The sequence below is a fragment of the Neofelis nebulosa genome, chromosome 9 (assembly GCF_028018385.1).
Source record: "Neofelis nebulosa isolate mNeoNeb1 chromosome 9, mNeoNeb1.pri, whole genome shotgun sequence".
Taxonomy (NCBI): Eukaryota; Metazoa; Chordata; class Mammalia; order Carnivora; family Felidae; genus Neofelis; species Neofelis nebulosa.
In genome coordinates this window covers 59,933,300-59,949,457 of record NC_080790.1, presented here as the reverse complement: position 1 = coordinate 59,949,457, position 16,158 = coordinate 59,933,300, and the positions used below count along the sequence as shown (strand labels likewise).

At 35.0% G+C, this 16,158-nt stretch overlaps 1 protein-coding gene across 12 annotated transcripts in view; it reads left to right on the top strand.

The window, feature by feature from the left end:
- EHBP1 (EH domain binding protein 1) overlaps window positions 1-16,158 on the top strand; it is a 378,662-nt gene that overhangs the window by 287,414 nt on the left and 75,090 nt on the right. For all 12 annotated transcript variants that reach the window (XM_058683956.1, XM_058683952.1, XM_058683950.1 and 9 more), the window contains one exon: window positions 3,010-3,153. In XM_058683956.1, the coding sequence (XP_058539939.1) occupies window positions 3,010-3,153 (144 nt within the window). The remainder of the gene's footprint in view (window positions 1-3,009; window positions 3,154-16,158) is intronic.

Genomic DNA, 16,158 nt, shown 5'->3' with positions numbered 1-16,158 from the left:
AGTTTCATTCTGTTGCATGTGGCTGTCCAGTTCTCTCCACACGATTTATTGGACTGTCTTTTCCCAGTATATTCTTGGCTCCTTTGTCGTAAATTAATTGACCCTATATACTTGGGTTTATTTCTGTGGTCTCTATTTTTTTTTATTGATCTGTGTGTCTTTTTTTTTTTTTTTTTGGCCAATACCATACTGTTGTGATTACTATAACTTTGTGATATAGTTTGAAATCAGGGAATATGATGCCTCTGATTATTTTTATTTTTACTTTTATGTACTTTCTAAAATTTTTCTAAGAAATATGAATTACATTTATAATCAGAAAAAGTTTGTTTCTGTATGGTCTTGAGACCAAAGCAGTCTTTCGCTTTCTGTGTAGCTAACTGGAATCCCTAAAGGTCTGTATACTCACAGAATTTAGAGCCAATATAGGATCTTAAAGATGATGTATTCTAATCACCAGTTTTAGGGCTGTTGGGATTTTAAAGATGATCTCTTCTTAAATCTGAAGCAGGCTCTGGGCTCTGAGCTGTCAGCACAGAGCCTGACAAAGGGCTCGAAATGATGAACTGCAAGATCATGACCTGACCTGAAGTTTGACGTTTCACCGACTTTGGCTTAGGTCATGATCTCATGGTTTGTGAGTTCAAGTCCTGCATCTGGCTCTGTGCTGACAGTGCAGAGCCTGTTTTGAATTCTCTCTCTCCTCTCTGTCCCTCCCCCACTTCTCAAAAATAAACATTAAAAAACTAAGAGGCAAGGGAGACCTGGGTGGCTCAGTCGCTTAAGCGTCTGACTTCAGCTCACATCATGATCTCATAGTCTGTGAGTTCGAGCCCCACATCAGGCTCAGTGCTGACAGCTTAGAGCCTGGAGCCTGCTTCAGATTCTGTGTCTCCCTTTCTCTCTGCCCCGCCCCTGCTCATGCTCTGTCTCTGTCTAAAAAATAAATAAAAACATTTAAAAAATTTAAAAAAAAAAACTAGGAGGCAGTTGAGAGCTTTTTAAATATATAATAATAGTTAACATTTATCTAGTGCTCTGTACATTACTCTGTTTCACTTAATCTTTATAATATCCTTGTGAGAGGTTGTCTGTTTTCATCCCCATTTTATAAGTGAGGAAACTGAGGCTTAGAGAGATTGAGTAACTTTTATATCCACAATTAAGTGACATATCTAGTGTTTGAACCAAGGTCTTCCTGACTTGAGGGTTCTTAAATATTATGTAATGGAATACAGCATAGCTTTTAAGTGACCTGTTCAATGTTACATTGCTTATTATTAGTGGAAGAAGGATTAACAAACTGATGTCTTGATTGCAGATTCAGTGTTTATTTAATTAATCTTCTCTGTTTTTAGAAAGTGTTGATTTGTAACCAGTTCAACTGCAATGACCAGTTCTATTCTATTATGTCCTATCAACATGACAAAAAATCTATCATTATCACTTATACATTTCAATTATATCTATTAGGTGAAGAATTTTTGTTTAATCCTCTTAAAACCTTGGGTGATGAAAATGTTCTGGAATTAGATAGTGTTGATGGTTCACAACATTGTGAATATAGTAAAAACCACTGAACTGGATACTTAAAAAAAAATCTTTCCTTAAGTTTACAGAAAAGTGCTTAAAAATGTTATATTAAAACATAAATATCTCAGAGACCAAAAAATGATTTAGTAATTTTTTTTAAAGTTTCACACTATAACAAATAAATATGTTTACTGTTTATTACCTTTTCCTTGACCATAAATGCTACTTATGATTGAACAAAAACTATGCAATGAAAGGGAAGTAAAAAAAATTAAATATCAGACCAATAGTAATCTAAAGTCAGAAGTTGCTTGGGGCCCCTGGGTGGCTTAGTCAGTTAAGCGTTTGACTTCATCTCAGGTCATGATCTTGCAGTTCATGAGTTTGAGCTCTGCATCAGGCTCTTTGCTGACAACTCAGAGCCTGGAGCCTGCTTCGGATTCTGTGTCTCCCTCTTTCTCTGCCCCTCCCACACTCACACTCTGTCTGTCTCTCTCAAACATAAATAAACATTACAAAAAAAAATTTAAAGCCAGATGTTGACTACTTTTGGGGAGAAAAAGGAATTTGAACTATAAACATGGATATTTGTGCTTTGAATTAATGTCCTCATTTAAGGACCGATTTCCCTTGGTGGTCGTTACCTGTTGTTACCCATAAGTATATTGTAAGATTACAAATTAATCCAGGAAAACATTCTTCCAATTCTGATATGGTTAATTGTCTTATTGTAAGGAAAGTGAGCACTGGAGAAAACCAGTTTTACTTTTTTTTTAAAAAACATAATATGATAGTTTTGAATTTTCTGTAAATGTTAATTGTCAAGAATTTAAAGGATTATTGTCACAGATACTTAATATCTTTAAACATACAAATTTGGAAGACACCTTGTTATCAGTCCTATAAGAGTGTAAGAAATATAATTTTTTAAAAATGTCTGCCAGATTATACTATGATTAACAAATATGAAGAATGTATATAATATACATATGGACCTTATGCTTTATGGGAATATGTTCTAATAAAAACGTAATTAAACATAATCCAGTTTTAGGCAGTAAAGTTATATTTCCAGGGGCACCTGGGTGGCTCAGTTGGTTAAGTGTCCGACTTTGGCTCAGGTCATGATCTCTGAGTTCAGTAGTTCGTTCCTCCCTCGGGCTCCGCACTGTCAGTGCTTGAGATTCTCTTTCTCTACCTCTCTGTGCTCCTCCCCTGCTCTCTCTCTCTCTCTCAACAAATAAACTTTAAACAAAAAAGAAGATATATTTCCTAAATGTCAAGGCTTTCTACAGTTTCTAGCTAAAATTAATATTTTCTGTAAGCAATCTTGTAAAATTACAATCTTATTTCTTATCTCTATTATTTTGACAGATAATATAACCATTGATTAGTTTACAAATATAGATTATGTGGTGGGTTTTCTTTTTTTTTTTTTTTTTTTTGAGCTTCTAATTCTGTATTTTTGCTTTTAAGCATCGAATGTTATCCAGACAAGAAGAACTTAAAGAAAGAGCAAGAGTTCTGCTTGAGCAAGCAAGAAGAGATGCAGCTTTAAAGGCAGGGAATAAGCAGAATACCAACGCAGCCACACCACTCTGCAACAGGCAGCTAAGTGATGTGAGGAACATTGGTTAAAAAGCCATTAATTGTACTTTGTTTAAGATTGGATTTTATCTATGGAAGTTACTTTTTTTGGAAATATTAGAATATACTAATGATGCCTTCCATTTATTGAAGAGCAGGCATCATTATTATAATGGATGTTTTACATAATTTGTATTTTACTTAACCCCATGAAGTAGATGTTCAAACTACTTTCCGCATAAGAAAACTGGGGTCATAGGTAAGGTAATTTGTACAAGTTAACAGAGTTAGTAAATGATGAATCCAGGATTTGAACTTGAGCATTTTCAGACTACAGAATCAGTGCTCATTTCTATCATATAGTGCCATGCCTATGTTAAACCACATTTTTATACGTGTTTTTGTGTAGTGCTTCACAAGTGATAATGAATATATGGTAATAGAAGCCCTTAAATTTAAGGGGACAGGAATGTCTTCATGAATCTGAAAACTATGATAGCCTCCCTTACCATCAAACTCACATACACAAAATTACATGTTCTTTTTTTTTTTTAATTAAGATTTTATTTTTTTAGAGCAGTTTTAGGTTCACAGCAGAATTTTGGGGAAGGTACAGAGATTTCCCATATACACCCTGCATCTACACATGCATATCCTCTCCTCTTAACAACATCCCACACCAGAGTGATACATTTGTTAGAACTGATAAACCTACACTGAACTGATGAACCAAACCTACATCATAATCACCCAAAGTCCATACTTTACATTATGATTCCCTCTTGTATTCTACATTCTATGAATTTGGACAAATGTGTAATGACATGTATCCATCATTATGGTATCATAGAGTATTTTCATTGCCATAAGAATATTCTGTTACACCTACTTATCCCTTCCAACACTCCCAACCCCTGGAAACCTGATAATTTTACTGTCCCCCAAAATTTTGCCTTTTGCAGAATGTCATAGTTGGAATCATGCAGTGTATAGCGTTTTCTGATTGGCTTCATTTACCTAGTATAATGCATTTAAGGTTTTTCCGTGTTTTTCATGGTTAGAAAGACCATTTCTTTTTTAGTGCTGAGTAATATCTCATTGTCTGGATGTACCACAGTTTATTTATCCCTTCACCTACTGAAGGACATCTTGATTGCTTCCAAAGTTTGACAATTATGAATAAAGCTGCTGTAATCGTCCATGTACAAGTTTTTGTGTGGACATAGGTTTTTAACGCATTTGAGGAAATACCAAGGAGTGTGATTGCTAGATCTTATGGGTAAGAATATGTTTACTTTCATAAGAAATTGCCAAACTATCTTCCAAAGTAGCTATACCATCTTGTATTCTCACCAGCAATGTGTGAGAGTTCTTGTGTTCCACATCTTCATCAACAGTGAGTGTGTTGGTGTTCCAGATTTTGACCATTCTGATAGGTGTTTAGGGGTATCTCACTTTTAATTTGCATTTCCCTGATGACGTATGATGTGGAGCATCTTTTTATATGCATACTCACAATCTATAAATCTTTGGAGAGGTGTCTCTTGGGGTCATTGGCCATTTTTTAATTAGGTTGTTTGTTTTTTATTGTTGAGTTTCAATGGTTATTTGTATATTTTGGATATAGTCTTTTATCATATGTGTCTGTTGTAAATTGAGTCTTCCTACTCTTCATTTATTTATTCTTTGATTTCATGATATTCCTCATATAGATCATGTACATATTTTGTTACATTTATACCTATCAACTTTTCACTAATGTGAATAGTATTGTGTTTTTAATTTCAAATTCCACTTGTTCACTGCTGGTATATAGGAAAGCAATTGTCTCTTGTATATTAGCCTTGTATCTTACAGGCTTGCTATAATTGCTTATTAGTTCCAAGAGAGTTTTTTTTTTTTCAATTCTTTGATTTTCTACATAGGTGATCATGTCATCTGTGATCAGACACTTTTATTTCTTCCTTTCAATGCATATGTTTAAACATACCTTTCAGATATGAACTTAATAACCTCTGACCTTGAGCAGTTTTTTTCACACTTCAAGTCTTTCCACGATAATGTGATATAAAATTGATTTAGCACACTGCAGTAATTATTTTATTTTTAATGAAAAGGAATAGAATAGAATGGAATAAAAATATCAGAACTCATCACACGTAGTAACCATGGTATTTTTGTCTGAAACTTGCTTCAGTCATATGGATATATATGCATACTGGATCTTGATATAAAATGTATTTTAAGCTGTGGGTCATGATAAAAATGTTTGAGAAACCCTAATCTAGAGGGCCATCTTTGAAGAAATTTTGTAGCTTTTATGCCAACTTCTTCAGTGCCTAGCCATCTGTTATTTCATCAATTTGTTGGTGATTTGTCAGATATTTATTAAATGTCTGAACTGAGTGTATTCATAGTGACACAAAAGGCTAAGCTTCTTCCCTCATGGAGTTTACATTATGGTGGGAATACACAGATAATGATAAATAACTCGTGTGAAAACTGCATGATATAGTAGAGGATAATTTAAGTAGGTGAGGGCTTGAGTGATTTGAAGATGGGGCATTGAACTAAGATTTGATGGGTGAAAAGGATCTAGTCAAGTGAAGAGCCACAAAAACAATATCTCTTGAAAAAGAAAGTTATTTTGTTAATACTGTATTTTATTTGTGGGTAACTTTATTTCATAATTTTTCAGACTCTAAAATCTATGGGGAATGTGTAAGTCTATATTATTCCAGTGTGTTGATTAAAAAAAAAAATTTTTAATGTTTATTTATTTTTGGGAGAGAGAGAGACAGAGTGTGAGCAGGAGAGGGACAGAGAGAGGGAGACACAGAATCTGAAGCAAGCTCCAGGCTCTGAGCTGTCAGCACAGAGCCTGACTCAGGGCTCAAACTCACGAGCAATGAGATCATGACCTGAGCCGAAGTCAGAAGCTTAACCAACTGAGCCACCCAGGTGCCCCCAGTGTGTTGATTTTAAATTGAGAGTACCTGAGATTTAAATGGTCTATCTACCAAGTAGATTTTTAAAACTAATTATTTCACCTATGTGTGAATTTTACCTATATTAATAATTATCATCAAGTGTTTATTGAGCACTTACTATTTGACAGGTAGGATTCTAAGTAATTTAACATGATTTTTCACATTTAATCTCCACAATAATTGTATGAGTTAAATATTATCATTTCTATTTTACAGTCGAGAAAACTGACAAATTAATGAATTGCCTGTTGTCACACAGCTAATAAGTAACAGAGTCAAGACTTGAACCTAGATGATTTGATTTCAGAGGTTATGTTTTTAAGGCATTGTGTTATATTTCCTTCTTCTTTATATTTCTGACATCCTTGTGAAATAGAAACAGAGACTGTTGTTTTATTTTTCATAGAGATTAAGAAAGTAAGTTAGGAAAGAATGTTTAAATTTACCTAGGTTGCAGACTATGACATATGAGGCTTCGAATTCAAGTATCCTGACTTTTAAAAAGATGATGTTTAGTCTTTCATTTGGTTTATTCATTTATTACTTCAAATTTTCAGTAAATATTTTATTGGTCACCCCCTTCTATTTAAGGCACCAGTAATTTACACTTTTCATTTCTCAAACAAAATAAATTTTTATCTGAAGTATATTAGTGTGAATTCAGAACAGAAGTTACTTACTAAAACATCTCTTACTCTGTGTCATGACATCTTACTGTATCTGTAAAATATATAACTTGGATTTTAGGAAACATGATGATGGTGACAGTTCATTGAGTTAGATCCTCTTTGTACTCCTCATAGTATGTAACTTGCCACACCTTTCTGGAAAACCATTAGACTTCATCAAGAAATGTTCATTCTCTTTTACCTAATAATTCTAACAAAGAATCGTATCCAGGTTTTCATCACAGTGTTATTTGTAATTGCAAAAAATTATAAAATGGTAATTGTGCAAAACAGAAATGATCAAATAAATTATAACAAATAAATATACTTGTTATATAGCCATTAAAACTTATCTATTCAATAATGTCTTGAAAGAATATTGAAAGGACATAGAGTGCTCACAATGTCATTTTGTATAAAAAGGATATAAAATATACATGGCAGGGGCGCCTGGGTGGCGCAGTCGGTTAAGCGTCCGACTTCAGCCAGGTCACGATCTCACGGTCCGTGAGTTCGAGCCCCGCGTCAGGCTCTGGGCTGATGGCTCGGAGCCTGGAGCCTGTTTCTGATTCTGTGTCTCCCTCTCTCTCTGCCCCTCCCCCGTTCATGCTCTGTCTCTCTCTGTCCCAAAAATAAATAAAAAAAAAAAAAAAAAAACGGAAAAAAAAAAAAAAAAAAAAAAAAAATAAAATATACATGGCATATGAACTCCATTTTTTTAATGTTTATTTATTTATTTTGAGAGAGAGAGAGGGCTTTCATGCATAAACAGAGGGCGGGTCAGAGAGAGAGAGGAGAGAGAGTGAGAGAAAGAGACAGACAGAGAGAGAATCCCAAGCAGGCTCCATGCTGTCAACGCAAAGCCTGACATGGGGCTCAATCTCATGAACTGTGAGATTATGACCTGAGCCGAAATCAAGAGTTGGATACTTAACCAGCTGGGCCACCTAGGTGCCTCTGAACTCCATTTTGAAATGATAGAGACTGTGTGTGTGTGTGTGTGTGTGTGTGTGTGTGTGTGTGTGTGTGTGTTTTTAATCATGCATTAAAAAGGACAGGAAGGAAAATCATCAAAATATTAACAATATTTATCTCTAAGGGATAGTATAACAAGTGGCTTATAAAGGGTTTTTTTTCCCTTTATTCTTTCTGTTTTAAAAATATCACATGTTAAGATAAATATTTTAAACTAGGGAAATTTGGGGTATCTAAAAAATGTATTTTTATCACATTGTTTTCTTAGTGTACCCAAACGAACTTGACTTCAGAACTTCTAAGATAACGTGTGTATGTGTGTGTTTTAAGGAGAGAGACATAGAAAGAACTCTTCACTTCTACAGTTGATGATAACTAGCTTGTGCCTAGGTGTGGATAAATAGCAGATTCAATAATAGCAGTCCTGTTCACACTGAAAAGGCATGAAATTCTCAATGACTATTGTTTATGATTGATGAGTTAAGTAATCATGGTATCTCATAAAATATCTCATTGTTTCTTTGACTACCACTGATGGGATCTGGGTTACTTGTCCTGTACTCATTTATTGTTCTAGTTGTTTTTCCCAGAAAGAGCAGCTCCATGCTGCATAGCTAGCCCACTGCATGCCAGGCTAATCACTTTGTTACTTTGTTTTCCATTTACCCAGAGTTGTATCCTATTGCAAATGAAACCATGCTTTAAACAGTCCCCAAGATACTTTTTTTACCCTTCCTCTTTCAGGTTATCTTTTGCTAAATAAAAAACCACCTTACTGGCATGAAACAACCATCTGATTATGCTCACAGATTCTATGATTTAGGCATTAGGATAGGAGACTCTGGGAGTGGCTTTGTTCCATGACGTCTGGTGCAGAGTTTTGGCGACGACCTCTGCTAAACTGTCAGTTGAAACACCTACATGTAGCCTCTCCCTGTGGTCTTTCCACTTGGGCTAGTTTGGGCTTCCTCACAGCACGGTGGCTGGGACTATGAGCAGCTATGCCAAGATAGTCAGGCAGACATGCATGGCATTCTTATGATCTAGCTTTAAAAGTCATGTTGCATCACTTTTGCTATACTGATGGCCTAACCAGACACAAAGCTCCACCCAGGTTTAAGGAAGAGAGACATAGACTCCACACCACTAATTGAGAGGAGTGTGACATAGGAGATATCGTTGCAGCCTCTTCTGTTATAGTTTAAGCTCAATTTTAAAACTTTCTTGTGCATTCTACTTACTATTGCTCGTTTTTCAGAAAAGTCAAGCTCTGTATAGATGTGTTATGAAAAGCATCAATTTCATGAATTAAATAGTACATTCTCTTCGATTACTGTTCTAGTTTTGACACTTGATGCTCTATGGGGCTTATAGCTTATGTTAATTATATTAATGAATGAAATGATGTAAGAAGAATATAAAATGACAGATCAGTCCAATTGCACAAATAGAGAAGTTAGACCTTGCTGTTCCTTTTTAGATTTTCAGTTTAGTGTGCAATTTGATATCAGGTTGATGTATTTTCCAAGGACATACTAGTTTTTTATTATTATTATTTTTTTTTTTTAATTTACATCCAAATTAGTTAGCATATAATACAACAATGATTTCAGGAGTAGATTCCTTAGTGCCCCTTACCCATTTAGCCCATCCCTCCTCCCACAACCCCTCCCGTAACCCTTAGTTTGTTCTCCATATTTATGAGTCTCTTCTGTTTTGTCCCCCTCCGTTTTTCTGTTATTTTTGTTTCCCTTCCCTTATGTTCGTCTGTTTTGTCTCGTAAAGAAGGACATACTAGTTTTCTTAATTTGATTTCTTTATCATTTCCGGTAGCTCTTGTACATACAGACTGGAATTATTTACCAGTACTGTCCATATTTTGGAAAAGTAGTTTGGCAGACTTGGTTGATAAAAGGAAAAGGGAAAGTGCCCAATTTCATCTCTGGAGCAATTGAATGTGTGTTAAGTGATACTAAAACTGGAAAATACTTAATTTCTCTAAATCTATTTTTCCATTTATTAAATGGAAGCAAAATTCTTTTTTTTTTTTCCTTGTGTGACATTCAAATTAATAGGTGTCTACGGTGAAGGGGGTAAGGGAACCATGACTAATGCCATTCCCACTTCAGTGTCAGCATCTCTTTCACTCTGGAGAGATCAAAAGACTGCTGGTAAATAAAAAGAAGGTCTAACTGGAAAAAAAAAAAGCTGGCATCTAATTTAGTGAACTGATTGCTACTATTTTCCCTTTTTTATGCTCTTTTATTTGTGCCTTAATTTACAGTGTTCTTATTTTAAAATTCATTGTAAGCTATCTTGTCCTTCATAATGTATGCTACTGTGCTGAAAGTCAAGTTGCTGGTGGGGGGAGTTAGACCTGTTGCTACCCATTGCTTTTTGTGTTCTTAGTTTACCTGAGAATTTCCATGAGTTTAAAAAAAAAGTTGGTACCCAGGAATGACCTCAAGTCTTGAGTGAATGAGACACTGACCCCAAATCTTCTAGAGTTTATTGAAGAGCTTACTGTTGCATATTCTTAAGATTGCTCGTTGATTTAGGACTTACTCAGCAATCATCTTTTATATTTCTGAACTCTGTTTCTGTAAAACTAACCAAGGATCTTCTGATGAACACCAAGAAAAAGAAGAACTATTTTAATAATAATGTTAATAAATGATTTTGGAATACTTGAGGCATATAATACATGGGACAGTGTCCATGTACTGAGTACAGGTTACCTCCTTTTAAGGATTTTTATATCTAGTTCTGGGCTGAGAGAGAATGAAAGCAAAGATTTACATATTAGGAAAGACAAGCTTTTAAAATATAAAGAAGAGAAACTGGTAAATAGTATAAGTACCAATTTGAGTATGTGAAGGTTCAGAATCTTTCTGGTAACTCCCGGTTACCAAGAGAATAAACTTCCCAACTATACAGCATGGCCTTATACAAGGTCCTTACAAATCCTCTTTCCTCCCTTTCTAGCCTTATCTCTCACCTCTCTCCCATTATCACTCCACAGTCCATCTCTACTAAGTTGCTTGCAGAGAGAATATGGCATACTCTTCAATTCCTGCATCGAGCACTGGCTGTTCTCTCCCTGAAATTCCCTTCTTGTTAGTTTCCACTGAAATATCTCTTCTTCTATGAGTACCTCTGTCACGGTTCCTAGTGGTAAAGCTAATTCACCTTTGTGTATCTTTTTCTAATATGCTGTACATATCTCTCCCATCGCATTTATCCCATATAATTATCTAATTACACATCTTTCTCCCACTCAGCTATGAGCTATTCAAAGTACAAGAACCTTGTATTCCCATCACCAAGTATTAAGTAAATGTTTATTCAATAAATAAATGAAGGGGATAGTAACAGGCTCTTTTTCATACTTTCTGAGTGTCAACTAATAAAAACATGAGTTTAAACATGAAAAATTTGGGTTGCTATAGGGAGTTTTTTGGTGGTAAAGGTTTGTGAACAGGCAAAATATCTCTCTGAAAGTCTTTAAAGTGGAATTGATTATCATTGAGCAGAGAAAGTTAAAGTGTCTGTCCCCTTTCTTGAGTCAGTTACAGAGATGACATTAGCCACGTTGGAACTTAAGGTTCCCTGGATCATTCTTTTCTTCCTTTCTTAAATCCTTTCTTTATGGTTATGATGTGTACACAGCAAATCCTTACACACACCTGTCCTTCCTGGACACTGAGACCTTTGATTGGAGTGCAACCCCCAACTCTGTCTTGAAGCATACCACCCTCTCTACCAAACATTGCGTCTTAAATAAATTAGTATAGCTTTAGGCTGGAAGGCTAGGAAGCAATTTCTAAGACACTGAAAACAACTCTTTGTAATCTTATCTGCTGGGTCCTTATGTACAGACTCTACTTAAGTCATCCTCAGGAAAAGATTTGAGCTTTAATTTATCTTAAATGGCAACTCACAAACACAAGTATTATAAGCCTTTTAATTTTTCTTAATTTTTGTCAAAACCAGTATTGCACGTTTTAATGAGAACTTGCTGAGCAAGCACATGTTGCATTTAGATCTTTTTTAGAGAAAATAGTTTACATGATTCATTTGTGTCTCTGTGCCTTTAGATGTTCATTTAACCTGTTTCAGGTATTTCCTGAAATTGTTTTTCTATAGGAAACAGATTTCATTGCTCTGAATCTCTGTGATTTAGTTTTTCACTTCCTTTTCCTATTCTGTGAAGATTTTCATATGTTATATTTTGCTAATGAAAATTTTAGATGATAGTTCTTTTGTTCATGGTTTCCACATGCACTTAAAGTAATTTTTGCAGGGGCTCCTGGGTGGCTCAGTCAGCTGAGAGTCTGACTCTTGATTTTAGCTCAAGTCATTATCCCAAGGTCCTGGGATCAAGCCCCATGATGGGCTCTGTGCTAAGCATAGAGCCTTAAGATTCTCTCTCTACCTCTCTCTCTCCCTCTGCCCCTCTCCCCTGCTCGCTCTCTCTCTCTCTCTCTCTCTTTCTCTCTCAAATTAAAACAAATTTTTTTTTGTTTCAGACTCAGGAGTTTGGTATGAACACACATTGTGAGAAAAGTATAATAGTTTTTTTTTAAGAAAAAAATTCATTTTTTATTATTTTTCTTCATTACTCAATTCCCCCAAATACTCTTTTCCCAAAAAATGCACAAGTAGAATTTAACAAGCTAGTCTATTTCAGACTCTTTTGCTTACTACTTTGTATTAGAATATAATTGCTTTTTAAAAATACATTTAATAAATCTGTTTATTAATTATGTAGATAGCTGAAGGGGATGTTTGCATTTATGTGCTAAAGTTTAGGATCCATACACTCTAAGGATAAGGAATGAGAATCCTGCTGCCCACAGTCCTTGAAATTGTTAGGGTATTTGTGAAGCACTTTGAACCGATCAGAAGAAGGATGCCATATAAGTTTAATTATTACTTTTATGTTTTTAAGAAAGAAAAAAATCTATTTTATAAGTAGAAAGTCTAAAAAGAATTAGGGTAATTCTTTATAAATATGTTTGTTTTTAGTTTTTTCAGCTGTAAATTACATAGCATAAGAAAATGGTTTGCAGATACTTGTTGATACCTAGAAGTTTTGTTTTTCTTTTTTGAATGTTTTTATTTAGTTTTGAGAGAAAGAGACAGACAGAGTGCAAGCTGAGGAGGGGCAGAGAGAGTGAGGGAGACACAGAATCCGAAGCAGGCTCCAGGCTTTGAGCTGTCAGCGCAGAGCCCAACACAGGGCTCAACCCCACAAACCGTGAGATCATGACTTGAACCAAAGTCAGACGCTTAACTGACTGAGCCACCTAGGCACCCCTGGAAGTTTTTTTTTTTTTTTTTTAATTTTTTTTTTCAACGTTTTTTATTTATTTTTGGGACAGAGAGAGACAGAGCATGAACGGGGAGGGGCAGAGAGAGAGGGAGACACAGAATCAGAAACAGGCTCCAGGCTCCAAGCCATCAGCCCAGAGCTTGACGCGGGGCTCGAACTCACAGACCGCGAGATCGTGACCTGGCTGAAGTCAGACGCTTAACCGACTGCGCCACCCAGGTGCCCCTGGAAGTTTTTTTTTAATAGAAAGACCAGACAAGAATTACAACATTATTATAAAACAGACTTAAAGGTTTTTTTTTTTTTTCTCAATTTTAATCTGCAAGGATAGTGAGTGACCCATTACAATCAATTGGCATAGGAGCCCATCCTCACTTAACAGGATCAGACTGCAAGATGTCAGCAAGTTCTAGAAGGTTTGCAGTATCCATCTCTAAAGGTTTGCAGGAATATTTGAATCTCTGAAGAAAACTGTGTATGGGAAAGGAATTTCAGTTTGGTCAGTCTTGAGTCAACTGCAGGGACCAGTAATCAAAAAAGATACAGTGACTTTTTTTTTTACTGGTTGGTAATGAATCCAAAAGGCTTATTTGGTGAGAACCAAAAGAATGCAAGCTGCTCTTTTGCAAATTAAGCCTTTAAACAGGTATTTTGTTGCTATGAAGAGGTAGGACATCAACCTTGCACTTTTGATGTTAATTGGAAAATATTGATTTAAATGGGACTAGTCTGTCGTGCTGATAATTGTAGCAGATTTAGATAAGATCACTAGATCTTTTCCAGATAATAAAAGAAGCAGTTACCATCCAGTTGGTAAAAAAAAAAAAAAAAAAAAAAAAACCTAAACATCATTTTGGTAATCTCTGGCAGATAGAAACTTCTTCTATAGTTTTTATGTATGTATCCTAAGTATGTACCATCATAAAAATGTATATAAGATTATATTATATGTTTATAAATATTAGCTATGTTACAATTAAATGGCTAGCCTCTAGGAATTAAGATTTAACATTAAGGTCAAGCTAAAATTTTAATCTTTCCAAATTACACATATTATCAATTCACTAGGAAGAAGTAGGTTAACTTCACATTTGTGATTTTAAAAGAACATCAAATATTATAAAAAGAAATATAAAATCTTTAATAACATATGGAGTGAGAATTTTGTCTTATTTAGAGATTTTTATTCTCTATATGAGCTGGAATGTCTAGACCCAGGGCACTAAGATGAAAATATATTCCTTATTTCTTACTCCAACACAATTGACAGAAGATTTAATGTACATAATCCGCCTCAGACTAGTAAGACACTTTAAATGTATAGCTAATCTTTTTTACAGTTGCATTTTATAGGAGAAGAATGCCAGTGTACTTCTATGTTCGGCATAAATGCCTCTGTACATGGTAGTGGTTTTTATTCATTATGATTTAAATAATAGTTTATCTATTATGTCTAAATTTAAGTTGATTCGAAGTCTGCTATCCTAACAATGGCTACTAGACTTCTTAGAAAACATATTGTTAGCTTGCTAGCATATCTTCAAAGTCACACAAAACACCATCATTGTTAGGAGGAGAAAAAAAAAAAACCTCAAGCATCTTTTCTATTATGTGGCCACAAACCCCTAGCCTCAAAAGTCTTATTTATTTGAGATTGCTGTGAATTCATGAAGCTAGGGCTAGGTGTCTTAGCATCAGGAACACTCCTTTTATGCGACTATTAATGGCCATAGACATTTTCCATATGGCTGTTCAGTTCGGTGTTGAACATCCCAGGATGATATCACCATTACTAGGAGCTGTATTTTATATTGCCTATTCTGTTATTGCTCAGCATGCAAGAGGGTAGAGTTTAAATCTTTATTCATTTCATTTTTTAATGTTTCTTTTGTTCTCCTTATCATGTTCTGGCTTTCCCAAGGATATATGCCTTGAATGAAAAGTCACATGTGCATTACTAATTGTATGCTATTGTATTTACAGTTCCTAGTGGTGCCACTGTGAAGCTACTAATTCCTTTGCTTCACTTGATGTAAAATAATCTGAGTGTCTTTGATAGCAGTGAAACAGTATTAATTGTTTTGTACATTTTTTGGTCACTCTTCTTAGGTGGTCTTCATAATCTATTAGAACTTTCAGCCAGATTTTTGTAATGTCATGCCTCCAGCAGTGATTAAATTGGTAATTAATGAAGAGTCTTTGGCAATGTAAACCACATCCCGTTAATTTTCCCTTTTGAGTTTTTAGAAGTTGTCTTCTGTGTCAGAAATCATTGCGCCACCTTGCTATGGCCCCTTGGCATGAAACCACAACGACTTGATTTTTGCAGCCATTAGTAGATCAGAGCAGTAATTTCACAGTATTTTGGTCAAGGTAATTATAATACCAAGAACTGAGTAGATTTGAAAATTCACGAAAGAAGTCCAGGAATACCAGGTGAGCTTCCTTGTGTTCACTGGAACGTTATGATTAGTTTAATTGGTCTTTGTTTGATTTTAGCCGCAGAAACTATTTGTGCCACAGCACTGCAGTGACTTTATACTTGAGTGTTTCTGACCTTCTTTGACAGGGGTGGGTGCAAAAATGAGCCCTTTGAAATAGTTCCCTTCCCAAAAGGGGGTTAAACTGCATTTAAAAAATTAACTATAGAAAAGAAAGATCTCTAATTAATTTCTTAATATCTTACTCTATTTTGTGAATTCCTTCGCAAGTTTATTTTCTCTGGCCATTTAAAATATTTGCAACTATTTTGATTTAAAAAATTTTTAACTATTCATCTTTCCTGCCTCTGAGATTGTTGATGCACTGTTTCGGTATTATAAAAGAACCTTGCAATGCCTTAATGAGAGTGAAAGTGAAGTGCAGCTTTCCTTTTTGTCACAAAGTAGATAAAAGTATTCCCATACTTGACTGATTGCTTATATGTGTATTAACCCTCAGCGATACATTGTGCACATTAGAATTTAAAGAGTCACTTGCCTGTTGGCTTCTGAAAGGATTGTCTTGGTCACCTTTTCTGGAAGCCCTTAATGAAACCAAATAGTTTGCTTGGAGTTTGGACTTAACCATC